Source organism: Sabethes cyaneus, chromosome 2 (genome assembly GCF_943734655.1).
Source record: "Sabethes cyaneus chromosome 2, idSabCyanKW18_F2, whole genome shotgun sequence".
In the NCBI taxonomy this organism is placed as follows: domain Eukaryota; kingdom Metazoa; phylum Arthropoda; class Insecta; order Diptera; family Culicidae; genus Sabethes; species Sabethes cyaneus.
The window spans coordinates 53,961,299-53,970,162 of record NC_071354.1 but is presented as its reverse complement, the minus strand read 5'-3'; the positions used below and the strand labels follow the sequence as shown (position 1 = coordinate 53,970,162).

Below are 8,864 nucleotides of genomic sequence, written 5' to 3'. Positions count from 1 at the left end.
CTGTTGTGCGTGAAAATTTCATGTGACGACGAACATAAAATATTGAAGATAGGAAAGAACTATTTAACTGACTTACCTAATACAAACAGAATAAGATAGGACAAGTTGAACTTGACATTTGCTTCTCAATAAGTACGATTGTGAAATAATGTGGGATCAAAAGTATAAAATTATGTTTGACGTACAGATTCATGCTTAATCGTTTACATGATACTGTTTCCCACATCTTTACGATAATTTTTGTTCTCAACAGGACCACCAAAGCCATAAAGCAGCGCCAAAATGTGCGACGATGATGCAGGAGCACTAGTCATCGACAATGGATCCGGTATGTGCAAGGCGGGCTTCGCCGGTGATGACGCTCCGCGAGCCGTCTTTCCGTCGATTGTTGGCCGCCCGCGTCATCAGGGTGTGATGGTCGGTATGGGTCAAAAGGATGCCTACGTCGGAGATGAGGCCCAATCGAAGCGAGGTATTCTGACGCTCAAATATCCGATAGAGCACGGCATTATCACGAACTGGGACGATATGGAGAAAGTTTGGCATCATACCTTCTATAATGAGTTGCGTGTAGCGCCGGAAGAACATCCTGTTCTGCTGACGGAAGCTCCGCTGAATCCGAAATCCAATCGTGAGAAAATGACGCAGATCATGTTCGAAACGTTCGCCTCACCGGCTGCTTATGTCGCCATTCAAGCCGTTCTGTCGCTATACGCTTCCGGTCGTACGACCGGCATAGTACTTGATTCCGGAGATGGCGTTTCTCACACCGTCCCAATCTATGAAGGTTATGCCTTGCCTCATGCTATCCTCCGAATGGACTTGGCTGGTCGCGATTTGACTGATTACTTGATGAAAATCCTGACCGAACGTGGTTACTCCTTTACCACTACCGCTGAACGTGAAATCGTTCGTGACATCAAGGAAAAGCTGTGTTACGTCGCTTTGGACTTTGAGCAGGAAATGCAAGCAGCCGCTGCGACCTCCTCTTCTGAGAAGTCCTATGAACTTCCGGATGGTCAGGTTATTACTATTGGAAACGAACGTTTCCGTGCTCCTGAAGCATTGTTCCAGCCCTCGTTCTTGGGAATGGAAGCAACTGGTGTGCACGAGACAGTATACAACTCCATCATGCGTTGTGATGTTGACATCCGTAAGGATCTCTACGCTAACAGTGTTCTATCTGGAGGCACTACTATGTATCCAGGTAAAATCATAAACAACAGCGACTAAACAATAGGTTTTAACGAAAACTTTATATTGTTTCCTTAGGTATTGCTGATCGCATGCAAAAGGAAATCACAGCCCTGGCACCATCGACCATCAAGATCAAGATCATTGCTCCCCCGGAACGTAAATATTCCGTCTGGATCGGTGGTTCCATTCTGGCCTCCCTGTCCACCTTCCAAACCATGTGGATCTCCAAGCAGGAGTATGACGAAGGTGGCCCAGGAATCGTTCATCGCAAATGCTTCTAGAAGAACAACAACACCAGCACCCGTAAACCAATGTTCGACTCAACATCAGCATCAGCAAAATTTGCCGGCAAATCAGCAACACAGCGAAACTCATGAATTGATTCATCACCTCCTATTCAGTTTGCACGTTATCCAGTGTAGTTACCAACATTTTATAACAGCTATGACCAATCCATCGCTTTTCCAATTTGTTCAAGCCAAGCTTTGGGGAAGCTACTGAAGAAATGGACTCGTTGTAATTCCAGAGGAAGAACATCATTTAGAAAATTTCTGTAATTTTTTGTTTGTTTGCAACATATATCTCTATGTTTTACAAATCTAGTGTTAAAGAAATTTTCTTTTGAAGACCTGTACTTAGCATCACTTTGTAGTAACCTCTATTTTTACGTTCAACTTATTTTCAGTAATAAAAATCTAGGAAAGTAAATTTTGGTTTGGGTTTTTGTTTTTAATACTAAATATCATCGCATCTGTTTGCTTCGAGTCGTAAAGATCATCATCGATGATATGCAAAGCAAAGCCACGGGTACAAACGTCCTTAAGAACTTGACCCTTCTCTATCGACAGACCTCGCAGCCGGTTATTAAGGTACAGGAAAATTACGGGGCTAGTGCAAAGATCCTATTGACTCTATGACTGGCTTGTTAGGCCAGCGTCGTACTCCGGAGCTAACTGGGCGGGCGACCCATACAAAAGCTTGTAACAGCGAAAGGGAGCCGGTGCTCTGCTGATAGAGATTGCTAATTTGTGGGTCTGTTAGTTGATTTTTTCTCCAGTTAGGAAACCTCTACAACAGCACAGGTCGAAACCCATCAACAGCAACAACAAATTGCGTGTGCGCAAGGGGTTCCAGTAAGGGCGCCTGAAGAGTGCACGCGACTGCTATGCGACGCGACTGCGCTCAAAGGTTGCCGAATTCGCAGTGCTACTTTGAAACCTTGAAAATGCAATGCAAAATCTTAATTTAAAATCTACTTCGCAACATGACAGTTGGAATGTTTGTAATAGTAGTTGTGGTCCTACCCCAAACATATCAATGTTGTATTTTGTACTGCTTTAGCAGCCGAGATCCGGGGTGACTCTCACCGTATCAAGAATTCCTTTCCTTTGTACTCGGTTCTGGGCTACTCGTCGCTAATTCGTTGCGCGTCTCGACACACGCAAGTCGGCTTCAACCTGATCAAGCCATCTTGCACGTTGGGCCCTCTATTACTGGTGCCGGTGGGGTTCTTGAGAAGAACGGATTTCACTGCACAGTCGTCCGGCATCCTGGAGACGTGGCCGGTCCACCGAAGCCTCCCAACTTTCGCCAGGTGTACGATGGAAATCTCTGCAAGTAGTGCCTGTAGCTCGTGATTCATACGCCTCCGCCACTCTCCGCTTTCCGTTTGTACGTTTTTGTTTCGTGTGTCCGCCAAAAATAGTCCGCAACACTTTTCGTTCATATACGGCTAGTGCACCTATGTCTTCCGTAAGCAAAATGTGTTTAGTACGAGTCACTGTGCTTAGTACGAGGCAACGATAAACAATTCCCAATAGTAAGAAAATCCGTACAAAAGGTTAAAATGATTTTCATCAGTGGCTCCACGTTGTTGTGGTTCTATAATTTAGAATATTTAGAGCACATTTACGAACTGACTTCTGTTTCTTGTCGTTCAACTAAAAAAAAAAAAGAAATAGTTAACGGTGAGAAGAGATATCAATTACTAGGTATTTATTTATGTCTTCCAAACTCGCTGTTTACAACCGAGTGTAGCAGGGAAACAGCCTTCAATTGATATTTTTCGAATCATTGCTCAAAAAGATCATAGCATGCATTGGATTTGTGAATTTAAATCGCGCCGTTTTGAGCCTTGATTAGTAAAAATATTCCAATCAAAAGACATGAAGAAATATTATCAATTCGAACCCAGTTTATCGGTAGGTTTACTCGCGGTTGTAAGAAATCTTGTTGGGACGAGGAGGCTTTGTCACTTTTTCTAGTGTAGGGTACGGGGGAGTATTTTCAGCATGTTTTCGGCCTATTTTCCTTCGCCAATAAAAATACTTGGCCGACATACAATTTTAATATGTTATAACTATTTTCTCAGGACTGTAAGTAATTTACTGCTTTTTTATTGAAAGAACACCAAAACCACCTATTCTTCCACTAGAACTAGGTCATAGGCCGAAGAAATAGATGCAATACCCTCCCGTGCCCTACATCCTAAGCAGGAACATCAATTTGGTCCAGGAATAACCGTCATAAAGAATCTTCAACGTGTTGGAACGAGGAAACTATGTCACATTTTTTTCAAAAAGGAAAGCAATCGAAATCACAGTAAACAGATAAAAGATGATGTATTTAATTGTCGTCCCTGCCTGGGAAGCAAGGTGATCACGAAGCAAATGTATGGGGATATTTGACCTTGAAACTTTTTGGTAATTTTCATTAATTAGTGATTGAAAAGAAAGTTGTAACCAGGTTTGGCACCCTCTTTTCGCTGCGAATTTGCTATTTTGATTACTGCACCTAAACCAATCAGAGTTTGAAAAAGTGATGTATGAGACATCTGTAGAATGAGATATTATCTGCAATATTGCTAAAGAAAGTAATGTTTTATCTTTTGTATTTACAGCGCTATAAGGTTGCTACCCTGTTGATAGCAAAAAGAGCGCTCTTTTTGCTACCAACGACATTGCAGCCCTATAGCGCCGTAAATACAGACGATGAAATATTACTTTCTTCAGTAATATTGTAGACTATTACTTGTTCTATGAATACCCTATACACCACTATTTTAAATTTTGCTTGGTTGAGATGCAGTAACCAAAAGTGCAAAATCGCAGCGAAAAGCGCATGCCAAGCCTAGTTGTAGTAGAAATCACTTAACTACTAAAACTCAGAGCCGGCGTTTAGGCCGGCAAACCCTTGCGTTCGCACAGAGCCTCGCGCTTCGCAGGGGCCTCGCGCTTGGTGATGACTAGAGAAAAATGTTTAAAGAAAATCAGAGGGGTTGTGCACAAGACACGACCGCATTGGTGACGTAGGACCACGTAAGTCTCTTTGTAGCGATAGTAGGATGTATCCATGTATGTAATAATACGATTCATGTATACAACCTACATACGTAACGTTTATCAAAGCAGTAACATTGTATAGGTTCAATCCTCAACCGATTTTGGAGTTATATCCATGAATTGATTGAATCTATTTTATTAAAACGAAACGTAAGTATACCAAACAGTAAATAAATTTTTATGATCTGTTTCTACGTTGAATAGTGCTTTTACTCAGTTAATCGGTAAACGGTACCCGAATTTTCAGAAAGTTGAAAGTTTTGCGCAACTTTTCTGCGGCTTACAAGAGAACACTGATAATAAAGCATTAACAAGCTGCAGACGTTTTGGAAGTCGCCGAAAATGTCGCCCGTGACCAGAAAACCTATTACTGTCATTAGTTGGTCGTCCGCAACGGTGAAAAATTCAACTTTTCCCTCGTTGACTGTAATTATGGTATTACCTGGACAAGAAAATATAATAAACTCTTCAATCGTTGTGTGGCCCTTAAAAGGACCGATTGTTTGATTATCATAACTCCTGCTTGCAATAAACTTGCACTAACGCACTTAACGTAATTCTCTGTTCGGTAAATTAGAGTACCGATAACCGCTAACCAGGCACGGCTTATTGCAACGGACCAACCGGAAAGCCTCAGCAGCTATGCGATCAACGAAGCCGGTCGTGTATGGTCTTGATCTTGAATCACTCAGCTAGCGTTTGCGTTAGCGTTTGAATAATGCTGTTCGCCGGCTTACCACGTATTATGTACCAGAACAAGCGACAAGTCCTTCATTCTATCATCTGTGTTAAATAAAATAGAGCATTTCAATTTCAGTCTGAACAAAAGAGCAAAGTGACTAGTGAGCGGTTCGCCTTTTGCTGCCAAAGAAAAATTACGCTACGTAATATTACTGTAGCATTGGTGATGGATAAATTTGTGTTGCTAAAAAAACCCAGTGGAAAGCCCTAGGTTCCAAGTTTCCTAGGTTTCATAAATTACCGAAAACCGTTCTTTGAAGAACGAACAAATTCTTATATGAAGATGCAAAAGATGTTACTAAAACATTCATTTTATTAAATCCATGGTTTTATGCATTTTGACGCTTGACCGAAATCATTGAGCTGGTATATTTGTTGGGTGCTTCTTACCTTCCGAGACGGCCAATTCAACCAGCAGCAACAAGCGAATAGAAGAGGTGGTCGGTTAAAATTATTTGATAAGAAGCGATCAATTAGAATCAGTCTAAATTAAATAGAATTAAAATCAGTGAGCAAAAATGCCTCAAATCTTCATGAACATTATGTATTGTCCTTAAAAGAACATTTTGTCGACGTGATATGTTGGAAATTGAAGCCTTCTTTCCATCTTCTTGGGCAGCAACAAAACAGCTTGGACGTTCGGAAAGACACTTCTCTGAGCAGTGGTGACACCGGACAGCAATTTGTTCAACTCTTCGTTGTTGCGGATGGCCAGCTGCAAGTGACGATAATTCTGGCCGTTTTGTTGTCGCGAGCAGCATATTTCCTGCCAATTTCAGAACTTCTGCTGCCAGATATTCCATCATGGCAGCGAAACGAGTGCTCCAGCTCTAACACACGCTCAGCATCTGATCAACAATTTTCGATCGGATTCTATAGGGCGTAAATTAAATACAATTATTAGGAAGCTTAACCCATAGCTTATATCGTGTATACTTCTGTCATCCGTGCAAGGGAAGCACTGACGAGGGAAGGCAAAAATATGAAAATAATTCAAATTTTCAATGACGCGCATTGAAAATCAATAGTTTTCTGTATTTTCAATATTTTCCAAATCGATTTTCCGATCAGTTGGTGTAAATATCTTGGAAATCTATTGAAAATTGACTGAATTATAAGCCGAAGCGTGAAAACGCGTTTCTACTTTGATGACGTCATTTCGAACAACGAATCACGAAGCAAGTATTCTGGTAAAACATAGGTTCATTATTTTCAATTTTTCAATAGTTAAACATCAAGAATCCATACTTTTCTTCATTTGGGTCAATTCTTAGAAGATTTTCCGATCGATTGGTGTAAGAATATTGAAAATCGATCGGAAAACCGCTGAGCTATTAGCGCTCAAAACCTATCATTTTTCGTGAAGCTCGCATTTTTTGATTTTTTGGAATGACACCCTATCTCAAAACTTTCCGTAAGACGTAGTCCTACGTCAAAAATCTAGTGGGCAATCCCTGGCTGTATATGTATACAACACAATTGGCTATTCAGAATATATTTGCATGATTTCCATTGTTTCCTTTTCTTTCGATGAAAGTAGGCCTTGTTGCTTAGGAATGGGTCGTACATAATTTGCCAAGCTACTCGGCTTAGCTTGTACGCCGATTGTTTACGGAGATTTCTAGCAAATAGGCACTTAGATCTTTCGAATCAATAAAATCTCCAGGGCGAGATGGCATTTCATCCATTTATTTACAGAAAATCACTAAAATATCAGGAGACGGCACTGTGTGCTTTCCTTGATATTAAAGGAGCTTTCGATTACACGTCTTTCATTTCAATTATGACGGCTCTTTTTCAAAAAGGAATTCACCTTCCGAGCAGAGAAATCACAACATCATTGGAAGATACGTCGGTCACGATTTCGGTGATCTAAGGATGTCCACAAGAAGTTCTCTCCCTGATAACTAAGCTGTTATGAGAGTATTGGTTAGGTCGTCAACGTAGAACTTATCGTCAGAGGAAAGTTTAACGTAGCACTCAAGTTGTATGTTAGGAGCTCTAAACACCCCCATGTTATGATGTTTATAAGACAGGCCCAATATAAACCCCACAAAAACAGTCGCTTTATCATTCACTTGGTGAAGAAAACATGCTGTTGTTTCCCCTATACTGATTGATGTCAGACTGAGCTTCAGTAACCGTCTAGGGGTGCAGGGTTGTAGAATAAACAGTTAAGGCGGAACCGAAGGTGGCTAACGTTATTGTGTTAGTGCGACAAACACTGTACTGTGCATCTCATGTGTTCGTTAAAAACCTGAACGTTTATTTGAATATTGCATTAGTATTGGTAATACATGTCAAATAGCGGAGCTTGCAAACATAAACAGCTGATCCGCAGCCAACCGCACTGACTACAAACATCCCGAAAAAAGGTTTGTTTTCTTTATCAAGGCATTCCGATTCAATCAAAATTAACAGCAGCAACTGAATAATGCGTAGGATCACTAGGATGTTTAATTAATCCGCTTGCATTGGATTGCGCTTTTGATTCCTACTTTTGCGTTTTGTTTGTTTACTTCACTCTAAGCTCATTGATGCGGCGAAAGTTGAAAGCTCTTTAAAAGCTCATTGATGTGACGAAAGTTTGATACTGTGTTGCTGCTTTTTCGGAAATCGCTAGTTCAACGAAATATGTGCGCAACCAAATATCTATTAACTAATTCCAAATTATACATTGGTCGCTTTTATGAACACGTAATGATCGATATGACCAGTAAAATTTATTTTCCATTAGCAATTATGTTTTGCTGAGCGTTTATTGATACATAGCAGATCGATAAATTGAATTACAAGTTTTAGTAAATTATAACAGCGCTGGGAGCACTGATTACGTGGCGAAAGCGTGCTCTGCCAATACAGATACATTTTTAAGGCGCAAAACAATACATGCTTCGAATGGTAGCCATTTATCCAGCCATCTTTGAGCCACTTTCGGTTTCCCCTTAAACAGTTTATCTACCCAAATCGTGCAGTAGCAAAAAATCAGAGGGGTTGTGTACAAGACACGACCGCATATATAGGTGAAGCAGGACTACATAAGTGTCTTTGTAGTCATAGTAGCAACATATATACATGCTGCATGCGTTGTATGTAACATTTATCAAAGTAGTAACATTGCATACGTTCAATTCTCAAAAGATTGTGCATTTGAAAACAATTTAACAAAATCAAGAACACAAACTATTGCTTTCCTGCTACCTTACTGAAATTAAAGATTGTTTTTATTACCCATGGTTCCCCACGTTGTAGGGATTTTGGGACAACTAACTTGTGTCATTTTTTCTGGCACACTTCCCTAACACAGACATCAAATTGGACTAGGTTTAATCGCGTTCGTAAGAAATCTGTTGGCACGAGGGGGTTTTGTCACTCTTTCTGGCGTACTTCCCAAGCAAGGACTAGGTCTAGGTTTAACCGAGGTGTTAAGAAATCTTGTTGAAATGAGGAAACTTTGTCACTTGTTTTGGCTTACTTCCCAAGCACAGATATCAAATTGGTATAGGTTTAGATCATCGCAAAGAATCTTCCAACCAATCACGAAGCGAGAATTCTGGTAAAACATAGGTTCATTATTTTCAATTT

General features: G+C 40.6%; 1 protein-coding gene across 1 annotated transcript; it reads left to right on the top strand.

Moving 5' to 3' along the window:
• Window positions 1-279: 279 nt before the first annotated feature.
• Window positions 280-1,478, top strand: LOC128738432 (actin, indirect flight muscle-like). Its single transcript, XM_053833553.1, has 2 exons — window positions 280-1,207; window positions 1,273-1,478. Exons 1-2 carry the CDS (start codon window positions 283-285, stop codon window positions 1,476-1,478), a joined length of 1,131 nt encoding a protein of 376 aa, XP_053689528.1. The 5' UTR covers window positions 280-282.
• The last annotated feature ends 7,386 nt before the right edge of the window (window positions 1,479-8,864 follow it).